Source organism: Carassius carassius, chromosome 30 (genome assembly GCF_963082965.1).
Source record: "Carassius carassius chromosome 30, fCarCar2.1, whole genome shotgun sequence".
In the NCBI taxonomy this organism is placed as follows: Eukaryota; Metazoa; Chordata; class Actinopteri; order Cypriniformes; family Cyprinidae; genus Carassius; species Carassius carassius.
In genome coordinates, this window is record NC_081784.1 from 28,954,718 (window position 1) to 28,973,075 (window position 18,358).

Below are 18,358 nucleotides of genomic sequence, written 5' to 3' on the forward strand. Positions count from 1 at the left end.
CAGACAGGACCACTTTGGCAAGTTACTTGAGTTCACTGAACACAATTTACCTTTGGGGTATGGTTTCTTATGGGGCTTCTTGCTTCCAAATTCATTGAACATGCAATAGCTTAAACATTAACCCCCGGAACCATCAGCTTGGAAATACATGACAATTAAGACTCTTAATAATTTCTTTAAAAGCAAACAGTGGTAATCGTATAGATGTGGCAGTGGGATGTCTATCCTGTAGCTTGGTTATGAGGATGAATGTCTCTCAGCAGTGAGGTCCATGTCAGCTAAGATTTGAAAGCCTTAGTGATCTGAAACAAAGAGACGTCAACCAGAAGGTGCACGGTAATATGCACATGCTTATAATGGGGACGGAGGGAGGGTTGCGAGCCATTTGAGCATACTTACTGAGCAGTAGTGCCATGTATATATGTCCCGTGTCTAACTGGAGAATGGTAGTGATTGAAATGATTTGACAGCTGACCGCATCAGCTGTTCACAGCCTATGCCTGCGAGGCCTGAATGAACTAACGCTGCACTCGATATAACTTAGAACCATGCAGTGGTGTTGTGTTACTGAATGAATTTGCTTTTTTGAACTTAAGAAAAAGCATTGTGAGTTGTGAGTTTGTGGTCCAGGACAGGCATTAAACCAGCCACAAAAACACACTGAGCAAAATACTGTCTAGTATATACGAGTCAGCTGCTATTGACACACTGTTTTCCTAATGAATGTTGTTCAGTTGCTTTGACGCAATGTATTTTGTTTAAAGCACTATATAAATAAAGGTGACTAGACTTGACTTGACTCCTCCCTGATTATCATCGGCACCCCATCCTAAATCGCCCCCCCTTCACCAGGCTCCCGACAGGAGTGGGTGTGTGAGAGGAGACCGGTTTCTTCCCAGTGCACGCACACTGGTGTCCTTGTGGGTCCAGGAAGGGTGTGGTGAGGGACTCCCGTGCCACCAGAGACGTTAGCTGCCGGACCCACGTTCCGGACGAGAACCACACCCGTTTACACGGCCAACGGGCCAGGATGCCAGGCCCTCCATCCCCTGCAAGCGCGGCGGCCAACGAGAAGGATGCAGCCGCTGGAAGAAACCTGGACCCTTCCTTCATGAACACTGCCCCACCTACACAAACCCCACAGCACAACGAGGACACCAGATCCCCTGTTTGTTTTGGACACTCTTCCGCTTTGGCCACTTTATTCCCTCTTTTCCTTTATTTTCTGATAATAAATGATAATAAATAAATGTTATTCTGATAATACATTTTCTGATGCCACGCCCACTGTGTCTGTCGTTTGCTCCTCCCATCACAATATATATATAATATATTTTTTTTTTCTTTTTTTTTTGGCAATATTGCACTCTAAAGTATGTCAATGGAGAGAAACCTGCCCCACAATTCTGATGTGTTTTCAAAGATGAAAAACAAAGATGAATTTAGCTGATGCTCAGGGGTGCATTTCCCAAAACCATAGTTTACAAGTCCAATGAGAAATTGCATTGCAACCAACAAAGTTACTAACTTTGTTAGCAACTATGGTTTTGGGAAACGCACGCCAGAACAATAACTCCTTGAAGAAATTGTTGTCACCTTGTCATAAATACATTCGTCATCAATGGTTCCACTAGGATCTCATTTTTGAGGGCAAGTGTCCATGATCTGCATCATCTTTAGATGGGAGGAATGAAAACCTCCCCCAAGCCATTCTGTCCTCCCAGTTACCTGCTCCAAACACGTCATTAAGCCGGGCCTGGGGAACGAAAGGCCTTCCTTTTGTCTCCCACTGAGTCATACTGGTTAATGCCAGACTGCATCCTCATCAGCCTGGAGCCACTGACAACCCAAAGTCAAGCATCTTTTCAACTCTGGCCTAACGAAGGCAGCACTCGGGCTCTCCGGGTAATGAATGCTCTGGATAATGAAAGAGCATATGGTGGCCCAGACCGTGCTGAGAAAAGCTGTTAAGACCAGAGCGACCACTGATGAGTGAGACTGGGGAAGGTTCTCCGGGGGTTTCTGTCTGCCTCTGCTGGATCCGCTCTGAAGATGAGTTCACTGGCTGAATTTATGAGAGATGTTTAAGGCTCCTGCATCTTTCCTTGTTTTAGGACGGGGTTGTATATTCTGTGTGACAGTAGATAGAGAGATTTCACATCTTTAAACTGTGGTAGATATGTCTGAATGGCCATCAGGACACAAATTTATTATAATTTAAGTATGTATTATCAATGCTGAAAAAAGGATTCTTTGATACTGAGATAATTTAAGAGATTATTTCATAAGAACAGCATTTATTTGAAGCAGAAATATTTTGTAATATACTATACCATTCAAAAGCTTGGGTACAATTTGTTTTTTCTTTTTTGGAAGAACTTTTATGCAGCAAAGAAAAACTTATTATAAAAACTTATTAATTAACACTTAATAAACTTAATATAATAAACACATATTGTTAGAAAAGAACGTCAGTGTGTGGTGTGTGTGTATGTGTCTTTGTGTATAGTATATATACATATATGATATAAACAACATGAACTTTTAGTTTGCTTAAAACAGAATTAAACATTTTTAATTTATTGGATCATATAAAATGAGTCTTAACATTTATTAATTGAATTTTCATGCATATTGTAATACGATTACTGTGACCCAATGACTCACACAGTGGTATTAGATTTATTTAAATCTCGGCCAGACCAGAATAAAGTTCCTCACATAATTTAGGTTTCGGTGTCGTGTTTCCTGCTGTGCTCAAACATATTACTTCTGAGAGTGGCTGGATAGTTCATTAATGAATAGCTAGACGAATGCTTGATGAGGGGCAACAGAAACACACAGGGGTGTGAGCAAAATGGAAATTCCAGAGTTGGTTTCAAAATAATGAATGACTAATTATTTAAATGAGGCTCATTGTTTGTTCTGACATAATTGGCACTAATTTGTAAGTCTGCAAAGCTTGATGATGGATGTATTATTTCTTGTCAATGTTTCAGAATGCAGAAGCCAGCTTTGACTTCAGTAGCAACGACCCGTTCCCGTACCCACGCTACACGGACGACTGGTTTAACAGGTAATGAGCTCAGCGTCGTGCCGCTGTTTCCTGCAGGTGGTAGAGCGGGGCAGTGTGACAGCATGGACTGTGTGTGTGTGTTTGAGTGGATATCAGAGGCCAGGACTATGTGATTTTCATCTGAAAGTATCAAGAACCATGAGGTGATGTCAGAATATGGAGTGGGCACAATACACAGCTTGTATTTATATTTAATATTTTACAGCTTTGAATATGACTCATCCAATTGGAATTTATTTATTTTTTGACCACTAGTTTTAGTTTTTAGTCTTTTTTTTCCAAGTTGTTATGCAATTTGTGTTGCATATTGTGAAGCATTTTTTTCAACTTCCAAATTAAAAATATAAACTAATAAACACAAGATTAACTTTAAGATAATACTATCTCTCTCTCTATGACTTTATTGTATATATTCAATAATTATATCATGATTTATTATTTATTTCACAGTAGCATTGAATTTGGGTTAGTAAGATTTTTTAATTAGTCTCTTACCAGTATCTGTTCAATAAGGCTGTTTTTATATGATCAAAAATACCGTAAAAAAGAGCTAAATTGTGAAAAAGTATTAAAAATGTATGTATATACTTGATATATATATATATATATATATATATATATATATATATATATATACTGTATACACACACACGTTTTTTTTTTTTTGTGAAAAGTGGGGACATCCCATAGGCGTAATGGTTTTTATACTGTAGAAACGTCTCGGTTACGTATGGTAACCCTCATTCCCTGAAAGAAGGAGACGCCACGTCGGTGACTGATGCACATTGGGATATCGCTTCGATAGACCAATCTACTTCGAGTGTAAACTAAACGAGCCAATGCACATTGGCATGCAATTATTGCATCCAGCTGCCGCTGATCACAACGTGAGTATAAGAAGGCAGCAGGTGCAATGCATACCAGGTTTTCGCTGAGGAGCCGAACCAGAGACCCGGCAGCTCAGCGGCGGTACAGCAACCATGGCGACGGGACGTGGTGACCGACGCAAAATGGGATCTACCAAAGCGCCATGGGTGCTGCCCCTTCCAGTGCCCTGTGCGAGCCACCTGGGCCCCTATTAGGTGTAGGCCGGGGCTCGGAACAAGTAGTTCCACTCACCATTGTCAAAGCACTACCTCACTGGGTGAGATTGGATAACAGTGGGAAAACGTACCCGTTCCGCTTGGAACAGGCACGCTGCGGAAGCCCCATCCTTCCCGAAGGAGGTCTCGGGAGCAAATACACATATAGCATCCGTTTAGGTGTATATGGAGAAATTTGAGGTGATTAAAACCCTCTTGGGAAGGCAAAAGTCTGCTGGGGAACACAGGCTCTAAGGCTATACCGTGGACTATACACATACGAGTACCGCTTAGGTACTGCCTAGGGTGATGGAGGATCTCAACAAGGTCTACAGTACGGACACTCTGGAGCAGTTTAAGCAAGCCGACACTAACCGGGGCCTCTCAGTGCCACTACCCATTTGAGGTGAGAACACAGGAGGATACCGGCTCTACACGAAGGTTCTACGCGCTGGACTTTGAGGGTGGGACTTTGAGGGTGGAGGGAGACAGCCTTCGCTCCAGCCCTTGCTGCAGAAAGGAAGCACGACCGCAATCGGGCATCTTCGGGGGTCTTCTCGGCGAGAAGAACACCATTCGATGAACAGGTTCCATTTCAAGGCGTAAGCGCGTCTCATAGACAGTGCTCTTGGCGAAGTGATTATGTTCACTACCTCTTGAGGTAGGTCACCCAGAACCTCCGCGTCCCGTCCAGGGACCAGACATGGAGTTTCCAAAGGTCTGGACGTGGGTGCCAAATGGTGCCCCGTCTCTGAGTCAGTAGATCCTTCCTCAGAGGAATTGGCCAAGGAGGGGCTCTCGCGAGGGGCACTAATTCAGGGAACTAGGTCCGAGTGGGTCAATACGGTGCCACTAGCAAGACTTGCTCCTCGTCCTTCTGGACTTTGCACAGTGTCTGTGCGAGAAGGCTCACTGGGGGAAATGCATACTTGCGTAGGCCCTGCAGCCAACTGTGTGCCAGTGCGTCCGTGGTGAGATTTCCTTCGGTAAGGGAGTAGGACAACTGGCAGTGAGAGGTCTCTGGAGAAGCAATCAGGTCTACCTGAGCGGCTCCGAATCATCTCCAAATCAGCTGGAGCGTCAGGGGATGGATTCGCCATTCTCACGGGAGCATTGCTCGAGACAGCTCGTCGGCTGTATGGTTGAACAGCCCCGGAATGTGAATGGCACGAAGTGACCTCAGAACCTTCCGACTCCAAAGGAGGAGGTGGCGGGCGAGTTGTGACATGCGACGGGAGCACATGCTTGCCTCGTTAAGAGACCTTTGAGTCGGTTCAAGGCAAGGTGCACTGCTAACAACTCTAGGCAATTGATGTGCCACTGCAACTGCAGGCCCGTCCAAACCCCTGAGACTGCATGCCCGTCGTACGTGGCCCCCCACACGGTGGTGGAGGCATCCGTGTAAACCACAGCATGCTTGGAGATCTGCTCTAGGGGCACCCCTGCCCGGAGAAACTCAAGATCTGACCACAGGGTGAGGGTTTGGCGACAGGCCGGTGTAACTTGGACCCGGAGAGTGCCTTGCTTCCACGCCTACCTCGGGACTCGGACATAAAGCCAGTGCTGGATCGGTCTCATATGTAACAGGCTGAGCAGTGTAAGTGCCGCTGCAGCCGCCATATGCCACAGGAGCCTCTGTGGGACTTTCAGTGGGACCGCTGCCCTGCCCTTGAACGTATTCAAGCAGGCTAGCACCGACCGCGCACGTTCCTCTGTGAGGCGTGCTGTCTGTTTGACCGAATCCAACTCCATACCGAGAAATCGTCATCCGACAGCTCTCCCTCCGATGCTGAGATCGACATCTGGTCGGGGGGGAGGCCCACTGGATACTGCTGGTACGCTCTTTAAAGAGGGCCCAGCGCGTTCCGTGGGATGTTCCACTGGATCAGAGGTGCAAGAGGAGTGATGGTCCCCAGAGGGTTGGTTCCCTGCGAAGTTTGCCACCACTGTAATCCTCAAACCACCCGCGCTACTGCCGGAAGTGGTTCTCATCTGTCGGCTGCCAGAACGAGCCCAAGATGGCAGCAGCAGCAACGGGACTCCGCCCCCTGAAGGTAGCAGAGCCTGGTTCGCAGCTCCGAGATGGTCATCTTCCCACAGTGAGAAGATGACTCATCCACGATGGCCACCTCAGCGTGCTCGATGCCCAGACACGTGAGGCAGCGATCGTGACCAACACCCGTTGCCAGATAACGACCGCACCCAGAAACACAAGGGTGAAACGGCATCCTTAGAAGGACGATCCATCGTCTTTACAAAGACGCACCCATGAAGCTCTTTTAGAGAAATTTGCTCTTTAGGAAATGCTCTTTTAGTGCTGAGGCGCACAGGGGAATTGGCCGCTTGCAACACGACAGGGGTAGTGCAGCCTGAAGTGTGCAATCCACTCAACACAGGAACGACCACCGCTGAAGCGCCGTCTCGCCAACACACGAAGCTTCTGAGAGTGTCCTGAACCCGTAGTTCACAGCAGACACAGTTGAGCAGAGCGATACTAATGCTCGGCTCCGAAGTGAAAAGCTGGTATGCATTGCACCTGCTGCCTTCTTATACTCACGCAGTGATCAGCGGCAGCTGGATGCAATAATTGCATGCCAATGTGCATTGGCTCGTTTAGTTTACACTCGAATTAGATTGGTCTATTGAAGCGTAATCCCATTTTGCGCCAGTCACCGACGTGGCATCGATAGTGACCGACTGAAAGGGAACTGTATATTCTATCGCCCTTCACCAACCCTACCCCTAAACCTAACCCTCACAGGAAACTTTGTGCATTTTTACTTTCTCAAAAAAAAAAAACTCATTCTGTATGATTTATAAGCGTTTTGACAAATGGGGACATGGGTTATGTCCTCATAAGTCACCCTCTCCTTGTAATACCTGTGTCATACCCGTGTCATTATACAGAGTTGTGTCCTGATATGTCACAAAACAAGAGCACACACACACACACACACACACACACACACTGCCATTCCTTTCAAACAATTTCATAATGTTTCAGAGAATTAAAATAACTGTTTTCTATTTAAATATCTTTTAAAGTGTAATTTATTTCTGTGATGAGCAGCTGTATTTTCAGCATCATTACTCCAGTCTTCAGTGTCACATGATCTTCAGAAATCAGTCTAATATACTGATTTGCTGCTCAAGAAACATTTCAGATTTTATTATAAATGCTGAAAATAATTTTGTCCTGCCCAATATTTGTGTGGAAACAGTGATGCATTTTATTTTTCTGTATTCTTTGATGAATAGTAAGATCAAAAGAACAGTGTTTATTTGGAATATACATATTTTGTAAGATTTTACATGTCTTTAGTTGCTTTTGATTCATTTAATTCCTTGATAAATAAGACGATTATTTTTGATAATTTTAATAATATATATTTTAAAGTATAATGAGAGAGAGAGAGTTGCATTGACCCCAAACTTTTAAACAGTAATTTACACTACCATATAAGATATAAGATTACCCCTAGCTTGCTGAAGGATTTTGCTGGAGCCGCCCTCACCCCTCGAAGGCAGGCAGTGCACTGACCTGCAACTGTGTTTCGCAGCAGTTTCAATGAAGGACTCCTTGCCTCTCTGTATTGATTTTCCTTACACGTAGCCACATTAAGTCATCTCTGACTGGCTCTCAGCCCAGCTGCATTAACACAGCAGTCGTGGCACAGTGTGCTGAGCCTTTCCTTCTGCACTCTTATCAGAGCAGTGTAGCACTGACCAAAACCACCCAGAGATGAAGATTAAGAGCAAAACTGTGCCATCATGTCATGTTGTTTCAAATCCAGAGTCAATGCTAACTCTAATTTATGCTACATTTCTACAAATCTGATAAAGAAACTAATTCATCTAATCTTATACAGCCTGAGGGTGAGGACTTTTCCAGCATTTTCTTTTTCTTTTCAGTGAGCTATTCCTGTATCTATAACTGTCTGTCATGACTGCAAGAAGGTCTGAAAGAGAACTAACAGTAGATGAAGATGGGTTAAATGCTGATGTCTGTGATACACTTTGATACATTTCCTAATGCAATGGCAAAGATTGCAGCTAGAAGCTTTTGCATTCACATTCACATCAACAATATTAAAAGCATAAAAAACACGAGTAGTAAAAATGCATAAACTAAGAAACAAACAAAAAAAATACATGGATTAAATATTTTAAAAATATATATTAAACATTATGTAAGTTGTTTGTTTGTAGTTCAGTTTCTCATGACTGAGTGTCACATTTGGAGCCCCATACAGGAGCTTGTCTACAAATATGTGTAATTGTCTGTGCCACTAGCAACAGTCATGAACAGACTTCTGGATCCCCTGTTATTGGTTGGACAAATATTTAGTCCCACCCCAAATTCACGCTATTGGTTGAGCCAGTGTTTCTGATACTCAAACAATAATAGCCTACCTCAGTAGTGATGCAGATCCAAAACGGTTCTACTATTTACAGCTAAAGAAATAAGAAATGAGCCTGGAAAATGACATTTAACTGAGCACATTCCTTTCTGCTCCTGTAAAGGCACATACAGTGATATATTCACCACACTAGCCTGATTAAACCTTGTTAAAAAGCAATATTCACTCAAGAGAGCCACAGTTCCCATCCATGAACTTGTTAAAAACGTGAAATTCATCCAAAACCACAAGGTAGATGTTTTCTTGGCTTGTAGGCAGAGCAGTTTATTGTGGAGGTTTGTACAGCAGGCAGCCTACGCTTTGCGAGATATTTCTCCTGCAGACAGAATGCATGGTGGACAGAAGGTGCCCTACGGGAAGAAGGTCAGTGAAGACCTTGGCAAGCCTTCCTTTCAGCGTGCCGCACTGCTCAAACAGCACACTAACACACCTTCAGAGACGCTCATTGTGCCAAAGACACACTGTAACAATCATGTAACTGTAACAAATGATCATTGGGGACTTCCGGTTTGGGTGAACATGTGAAAGCAGCGTTGTCTCAGGCTCCCACAGCAGTAACTTTGAAAACTTACTTTTTCCTCAAAACCCCAACCAATTAAGAGTAGAAGATTTAACATTAGAACCACGAACACCCTAGAGAAATGTCAAAAGCATCAAAAGCGTCCAAAAAGACTGAAGCTGACGACTCTCCTACAGGCAGCAGCACAACGCTAGCTAGCATAGCTAACATGCTAGAAGACCACAGAGCTAGTATTGCAGCCGACTTCAAAGCAACATTCGCTGCCCTGGAATTGAGACTCGAAAAAATGCAGACAACAATAACAGAACATGGTCAGCAAATGGACTCATTAGAATCCCACGCTGAGCTGCAAGACCAACGAATTCAAGCACTGGAGGAGAGGTGTGACACATTAGCAGATCACAACGCTAAACTAACAGCGAAGACGATCGATCTTGAGAGCCGCAGCCGCAGAAATAATATTAGAATAATCGGCCTTCCAGAATCAATCGAGGGACCCAGGCCTACGAGTTTTTTCGCCGAGCTCTTGGCTGAAGTACTCGGCGACCAGATCCTTCAGTCTCCTCCTGAATTGGACCGAGCGCATAGAACGCTCACCGCTAAACCTCAACCCGGATCACGGCCCAGACCGGTTATACTTCGCCTGCATCGTTATCAAACCAAGGAGCTGATAATTCGGGAGGCTCGTAAGAGACGTGGGAAACTTCAATACCAAGGGACACCAATCCAGAACTTTGAGGACTACACACCAGAAGTCGCCAGCGAACGAGCTAAATATCGAGCGGTGATGGCCGATCTCTACAACCTCGCTCTTTGGCCAGCACTTCTCTTCCCGGCCCGTTTACAGATTACTCTGGAGAGTGGAGCGAAGAAGAGATTTTCATCTCTCGAGGAAGCCACTACCTTCGCTGCCAAATATCAACAGACCCGACTAGATTGACTGCTATTTTACTCGTGGCTAACGTGGTCCATGCTAACATAGCTAGCTTTCTCCTTACAGGATGAGCTGCTTTCGTAAAATTTAAGATTAAGACGGAAACCCGCTGAGCCTTTGCGCGCTGCATTTTTTTTTTTTTACAAAGACGATACACTAAGTGAGTTATTGAATTTATCTCAAAGAGATTTAAGAACTGGTTGGACTCTGTGTGGCCTATGCTGGATGTTTACCTTTTAACTGTTATGCTGGATTAGCCCTGTATCTAGTTCAGCGGGTTCAGAAGCTAACATTAATGTTGTGTATTACACTCCATTTACATTTAATCCTAATTTGAGGCTAAATCTATCTTGATATCTACTCGTACTATATAACCATTATGAAAAATTTAATGTTCACGTTCATTACTTTGGGGGTCCCAACTGGCTCTTTAAACTGCAGGAGCTGGGACAAATTAAGGATAAGAGGAAAGACGATGCAGAAAGGGAAGTATGACTACTTGGTTTTAGTTTTGATGAATGGGACAGGGGAGAAGGGATGGGGAGGGAAGTTTTCACTTGAATTTGTATATTTTGTGTTCTGTGTTATGTGTGTATTCATGTTACATTTGGCTATTTCTGTACAGAAGATCCCACTCGCTGTTTGCTGCTTACTCCTTGAGACTGACCAGACAATTTTACCACGGAGTGCTGATCTATGGCTAGTGTAACCAGGGGGGGTGCCGCTGGTGGACGAGCTGTGAGGATTACCTCACTAAACACTGGTGGGCTTAACGCTGCAATCAAACGCACAAAAGTTCTGACACATATCAAAAACTTAAATGCGGACATAATGTTTCTACAGGAGACGCATTTCTGCAACTCTGACCATAGAAAATTAAATAAACCTTGGATTGACCAAATGTTTCACTCACAATTTAATGTAAAATCAAGAGGCGCGGCTATATTAATCCGGAAAAATGTTAATTTCACTTCAGATAAAATAATGACAGATTCAAACGGTCGCTATGTTATTGTTACTGGTACATTATATGAAAAGCAGGTAATCCTGGTATCCGTATACGCTCCTAATTGGGACGACTATAATTTTGTTAGTTCATTGTTTGCTACCATTCCAAATTTAGATTCTCACCTTCTGATAATGGGACGAGAAATGAACTGTGTGATAGATGCAAAATTGGACAGATCTAGTCTGAGATCAACCTCGGTCATGAAAATGTCCCAGGCTTTTTCCACGTTTACGAGTCAATATGGATTGGTGGACCTATGGCGATTTTTACATCCCTCTGTAAGACAATATTCTTTTTTCTCTCACGCACATCGCTCATTCTCACGCATAGACTATTTTGTGATGGATAAAAAGCTTATTCCAGCGATCGTCTCCACCCAATATCTACCCATAACAGTGTCGGATCATGCCACAGTGGTCTTGGACCTTCACTTTAGCATGAAGCCGAAGAGATTCAGACACTGGAGGCTAAACCCTCTCTCGCTGGCAGATGACAACTTTTGCAAACATATTTCTGAATCGATCACTTTCTTCTGTGAAACTAATAAGAGTGACGGAACCTCCCCATCCATATTATGGGAAACTCTCAAAGCCTACATAAGGGGTAAAATTATCTCTTTCACGTCACATACGAATAAATTGCGCAGAGCTCGGCAGAAGGAGCTGGAGGAAGCTATTGCAAATCTAGATAACCTACTATCCTCTTCAAATTCACCGGATTTATATAAAGAAAGAATAAGACTCCAAACTGAACTTGATCTCCTTCTCACTTCTGAAGCTGAACAGCTTCTCCTTCGCTCTCGGGGGTTAGTGTACGAACATGGTGACAAAGCTGGATGCCTTTTAGCTCATCAGCTGAAGGCAAAAGCAGCATCAAATCAAATTACTCTGATAATTGATGAGTCAAGCTCAATAATTGCTAACCCGGACAGAATAAATGACACATTTAAATCATTTTTTTTCCCAACTATACACATCGGAGTCCCTCACAGATGAAAACCAACTAAATAACTTTTTTGGAAAATTGGACTTACCCAAAGTGTCACCCGAGGACAATCTGAGACTAGACGCCGCTCTTACTCTCTCAGAAATTAAAGAAGCAATACACTCAATGAACAGTGGCAAATCCCCAGGCCCCGACGGATACCCGGTTGAATTCTATAAAAAATTTAGTTAGCTCCTCTATTACTTGAAATGTTTAACTACTCATTTAATCGAGGCACTCTGCCGCCCACTCTTATGCAGGCTTCCATCTCTTTAATTTATAAGGGGGGTAAGGACCCACTTAGCTGTGCTTCTTATCGACCAATATCACTTCTCCCGGTAGATGTTAAAATACTCGCAAAAATCTTAGCTCGGAGATTGGAATCTGTCATGCCCAAAATCATTTCAGAGGACCAGATGGGATTTATAAGGGAAAGACATTAATACTCCAACGTAAGGCGGCTTCTCGGCGTCATCCTCTCTCCAGCTTCCTCTAACATCCCAGAGGCAATAATATCTCTTGACGCCGAGAAGGCCTTCGACAGGGTGGAATGGGACTACCTCTTCTTTTCCCTGAGACAGTTTGGTTTTAATACTAACTTAATATCATGGATCAGATTACTTTACTCGTCTCCCTGCGCCGCAGTGTGCACAAATAACCAACGTTCTATTCCGTACCCACTTTTTCGGGGAACACGACAGGGGTGCCCGTTATCCCCATTGTTATTTGCGCTGGCAATTGAACCATTGTCGGCTGCCTTAAAAATGGAGGGGGGACTTGGGGGGATTGAAAGATGGGGCATAAAGCATCAAGTTTCGTTATATGCAGATGATCTGCTTCTTTACGTAAGTAACCCTTTGGCAAGCATCCCACGTATCCTGACTTTGTTGAACTTTTTTGGTCGTCTGTCGGGATATAAGCTAAATATCTCTAAAAGCGAATACTTCCCAATAAACCAATTAGCCGTAGCCATATCGCCATCAACTATACCCTTCAAAATTGCCAACACAGGATTTAAATACCTTGGCATTACAGTTACACAATCCTTGCGAACAATGTATGCACATTCATTAATCTTTACTTCATTAACAACGACGGTCAAGTCCGATTTACAAAGATGGAATTACCTTCCGTTGTCCTTAGCCGGTAGGATACAAATCATAAAAATGAATGTATTACCAAGATACTTGTATGTTTTTCAATGCCTCCCCATCTTCCTCCCCAAGTCCTATGTCACAGCTATAAACAATATTATCTCATCATTCATTTGGGCTGGTAAACGGCCAAGGGCAAGCCGTACACTGCTTTGTAGGCATAGATCGGCTGGGGGACTGGGTCTACCCAATCTTATTGGCTACTACTGGGCAGCCAATGTGCATAAGATAATATCTTGGTTTACTTCCCCTCAATCTAGTTGGTGCCAGAGTGAATCAGCCTCCTGCTCCTCGTCGCTGCTAGCTTTAACATGTAATACCTTGCCCTTTTCCCCAACAAGCTTCACTTCTAATCCGGTGGTAGTTGGAACTCTAAAAATTTGGACTTATTAAAAAATAAGACGCCACTTCGGATGGCTCACCCCCCCTCTAGCTATTTGCAACAATCACCTGTTCATTCCAGCAAAGACGGACTCACGATTTTCAATTTTAGAAAACAAAGGGTTGCGTAGTCTGGGGGACCTGTACATTGATGGTGTGTTTGCGAGTTTTAACCAACTAGTTTCTACCTTCAATCTACATAAATCAGACTTTTTCCGATACTTCCAGTTGCGGGACTTTGCGAAAACACATGCCACGTCATTCCCACAGATTCCAACACCCAGTGGGATGGACCTGGCTCTTAAGGCCAAAACTTTATCAAAGGGCCATATTTCATTTTTTTATAATTTATTGTCCTCCAACAATGAATCTATTTTACATAAGACCAAGATGAACTGGGAGTCAGAACTCCAATTGAATTTCTCTGAAAAATTATGGGAGAGAGCCATGGGGGTTGTAAACTCGTCATCCAGCTGCGCTAGACTGTCAATAATACAATTTAAAGTCTTTCACAGATTACACTATAGTAAGGACAAATTGTCAAAGCTCTATCCAGACAAATTTGATGATAATTGTAGCAGATGCTTGCAGGCCCCATGCAATCTTACCCACATGTTTTGGACATGCCCCAAGTTGTCTGAATTCTGGCGACTATTCTTTAAAACAATTTCAAATATATTAGGCATAAATTTAACTCCAACCCCACATATCGCTATTTTTGGCAAGCCCCCAGACAACATCCATACCACAACCACTCAAAATAACATAATTGCCTTCGCCTCTCTTATTGCTCGCAAGAGAATTTTGTTATTGTGGAAGTCCCCTCAACCGCCATTAATCAAAGTTTGGCTACATGACATTTTAGGCCTTTTGAAACTGGAGAAAATCAAATTCTCACTTAGGGGGTCAACTGGCAGGTTCTATACTCAGTGGAGACCACTACTTAACTATCTAGATAAGCTGCCAGCTCAAGAAGTCTCTTTGTAAAATCCTGTTATATGGTTATATAGGTAATGTTCCTTCCGTCCCGGTCCGCCAGCGGCAGATAGTCCCCTGCTTTTGATCTGTTCACCCTGAGACACTCCAACATAACAGATAACTCGATTTGATGTCCGAGGAGTAGGCAGCAAGTGTTTGATATTTACTTTGTACAGTTAATGATTATCACTAGCAACTTAAATTACTGTATAGGTATAGGTGTATATATGAGTACATATAAAGGTTTTTTTAAAGGAACAGATTCACGTGACAGACACAGTGAAGAAGCTCGCATGTGTTTGCAGTACACAAGCCATGGATGCAGTGGACAGCTGACTCCACTGTGTGACCCTGTCTCTCTCTCTCTCTCACACACACATTTGTGTGCTATGACAGATTGCCATAGCAAAGTCAGAATTACCTCCTCTCCTAGGTTCACAAAACGTTCATCCATAAAATGCATTGCTGTTCTGTTGTAAGTAATCTTAACGTTTCCTAAATGCACCTGCTTTCGGAATAACAAATAAAGTGCTTTTGCTTTCACCTAGAAACACAGCATCTCCATGGCATGACTGCTTCAACACTAACTGTGTTACTGAAACCCAGCCTTCTTTCTTTGCATGAACATTTGGGTGGCATTATGCTAATATTCCCACATAGTGACGTAGACATGTGAGGGTGTGTTTAAACGAGGTGTTTTGGGGGGCGTGGCAGAGTCTTAGCTTTGACAAAGAATATCTCTTTGGATTTGAGAATTTAGTCTTTGCAACCTTACAAATCTTCTTTATGCACCAAGAGCTTGTAACACTCCAAAGAGAAAGGAAAAATTTTAATCGCATCATATGACTCCTTTAAGGTCTGAATTCTGCTGGATGATACTGGAGCTAAACATTGGCATAATTGATATTATGTGCAGTGCACAGCAAGGACAGACACAATCTATTAGAAGGAAGACAAGTGGCTCTTGTGTTTTTTGGGTGTGAAGCATGCTGGGGTGTGTGCTGAGAGCAGCAGTAATATCATCCGAGCTGCAGGCTCACAGCATAACCAGATGCTTATATATAAATAGAAACGCTGTCTGTCTGAGTGCAGGGGAGGAGGACGCATTGCTGTGGCTCTTCCTGAGGACTCTCTGTTCTCCAGATCATCTTAACAGCTCGTCTTGTGCATTTACAGATTGTTATTTAAGTAATGAAAGGGTCAAAATCAATCATTTAATTTACATGCACATTAATTCAGATTAAAATTGGAATATCATCATATTCTGATTGCCAAAGTGTCGTAAACAAATGACCCAATTACTATTCCCCAGTTAAGCCAATATTCCAGTTTCATTTAGAAATGTAACTGTTGGTAAAAAGGTAAACATCTTATTGCCAATGTATTATTGAATTATGTGTCCATACAAAAGCCTTGCTACATGATGCAGGCAATTTTGACAGACAGATTTGGACTATGCACATTTAAAGAAATATTCATTGCAATGGAGCAAGTAAGCATATCTGAATAATGGCATTAATCAACAAATAAATTAATAGTCACTTATTAACCTGTTTTGCCAAGCCCTCCATAAAATAAAATAAAACACTGAATTGATAAAAGAACATATGTATACAATTCATATTATAATGGTATTTCATTATTTGTTGAGTGTGTTTAATAGATTAATCTTTTAATAATAAAAATATTTGCTATTGATTTTTTAAAAGTTTTTTTTTTTTTTTTTTACCAGCAGACATGAAACGTGACGTTTTAGAATAGTGAAATATTTTGAAAAGGAATTGGTTCAATGAATTGAAAGTTTATAATAGGTTTGTTTCTCCCATCTCTAGTTTGAGCTTCAGGAAGATTAATATCAGGCATAGGTCTTGTATGTTTTTTTTTTTTTTTTTTTAATAACAAAATGCTTATTTCACAAAGCCAACTTATATAACTTACCTGTTTTCTTTTTTTATTTTCCCATGGTTTTGAATGGTCATCCATCCAATGGGCACCCACTCGAAACCCTTGTGAAAGCTGTGGTCTCTGAATGGTGTTTTTCAGTCATGGAACCAGGTGTGCTGGAGAGGTGTCTGCGGTTTCAAACAACAACATCTGTGGGGTGGGCGTGGCCTACAACTCCAAGGTAGCAGGTATGTTTCTTATGACCTCATAAAAACTTTAATGTTCAACAGCGTCTCATTTGAGATGTCAAGCGACTCGTCTTGAAAGTTGATCAGACTAGGAGTCACAGTCAAGTGAGGAAGCAGAAAAGTGATGTTTTTGTTGTAAAGGTATTCTGTGTCGTCTTTGTCGTTTTGTAATGTGGACTTGTAGTTTGTAATCATGTTTCAGTTTCCTGTTCCCCTTGTTAACCCCTGTTAAAGACGTTGCAGTTGGCTGCTTCAGAGTTACTGCTGCTGGTGCCATTGAATCCAGGAAAATAGTTTAAGGGGGAAATTGGTACCCTAGGAACCACCCTGCTGGCTAGTTACTATAACTAAGTTCCTAGAACTACACAGTACAAAAGCTCCTTTTGTCACCTTTCCAGACAACTGAAGTGACTTTTTCAAACAAATTACTTTTTGGATAAAGCTTTTCTAGATTTCACCATTGTGACGTTATCTAGCCACAATTAGTGAGGAGGTTTTAGCTTTTTTTCATTGAAAGTTGTTGGTAACAGTCTTCTGGTGTTTTCGATTTTCTGCTTTTTTGTACTGGCTGTTAGATTATTAGGCTCGATCCCATCAGCATTTCATCACAGCAACAATTTCTGTGCAGAATCTGCTTCTCAAACAAACCTAACACCAAGAACATATATTCCATTGCACATGAGCCAAGGCAAATTCAGCATGCAGTTCAATTCGTGTTCATTGATATCATGCTTTTTTTAAATGCATAAGGTAAGCTGTAAGAAATGTTACAATATACAGTATACAGTATGTTTACAATATACAATATGTTACAAATGTTACAACCAAGAAGCAGATTCCATTCAGAAACCATATTCACCTTAACGTGTTTGGTGCTTTTAGGATTTGTTTATAATACTTATATGCTTTATCAGGTTTGTTCTGTGCAGTCAGTAAATATGATGAATGACTTGTCTTCTTTTGAGACATTGATTTGTTTCTTAGCCTAATGGAATATCAGCTAAATTGATAATTCCCACCCTTCCCCTCTTCCACAACATCCAGCAGCCAGCACCAACAGCAGCATCAATAAAAACATTATTTGTGCTCTGCAGCACATTGATTTTTTTATTTTATTTTCAAAAGGCCACAAAAGAAAAGGAGAGTAACTGATAGCCAGTGAATGTCTTTTGTCCCTCACAAAGGGATACACACATGACTCTAGCTTTACCCCTTCAATTATTCTTCCAGGAAGAGGTCAGTATGACGAGTCTCAGTCTAACGGTGTGTCTCATGACAGACAGCAGGGATGTTACTAGAGTGCCTTCATACATGCATTTAAGCTTAGATGTGCAGTATACTGATACGTGTATATAGAAAAGAGTGTATGCAGGTAAACAGAAAAGTCTTAGTATATTTAGCCTATACTAGTATTCAAACTTTTGATCAAGATTACTACTGAACTAGTTTGTACTAATAAGTTTACTTGAAGTAAACTTTCAGGAGTAAAAAGTTAGATGTAAACTAGTTACGTGATGTATATGCATTCATTTGGGACACATCTTTGAACTTTACTTAGGTTTTCTTAATAAAATTAACTTAAACCTTTTTATTCCACTTTGAAGCTGATTTGAACCTTGAAGTTACTCTGAACTTGAAAACAGTGGTTTATCAGATAGATCTCAAATAAGCTAATATGTATGAAAAA

At 42.1% G+C, this 18,358-nt stretch overlaps 1 protein-coding gene across 1 annotated transcript in view; it reads left to right on the forward strand.

Annotated features, from left to right (window-relative positions):
• The window catches only part of LOC132111003 (neuroendocrine convertase 2-like), a 68,020-nt gene that overhangs the window by 17,024 nt on the left and 32,638 nt on the right, over window positions 1-18,358 (forward strand). The window contains exons 6-7 of the mRNA XM_059518165.1: window positions 3,000-3,076; window positions 16,583-16,671. Coding sequence (XP_059374148.1) covers window positions 3,000-3,076; window positions 16,583-16,671 — 166 coding nt within the window. The remainder of the gene's footprint in view (window positions 1-2,999; window positions 3,077-16,582; window positions 16,672-18,358) is intronic.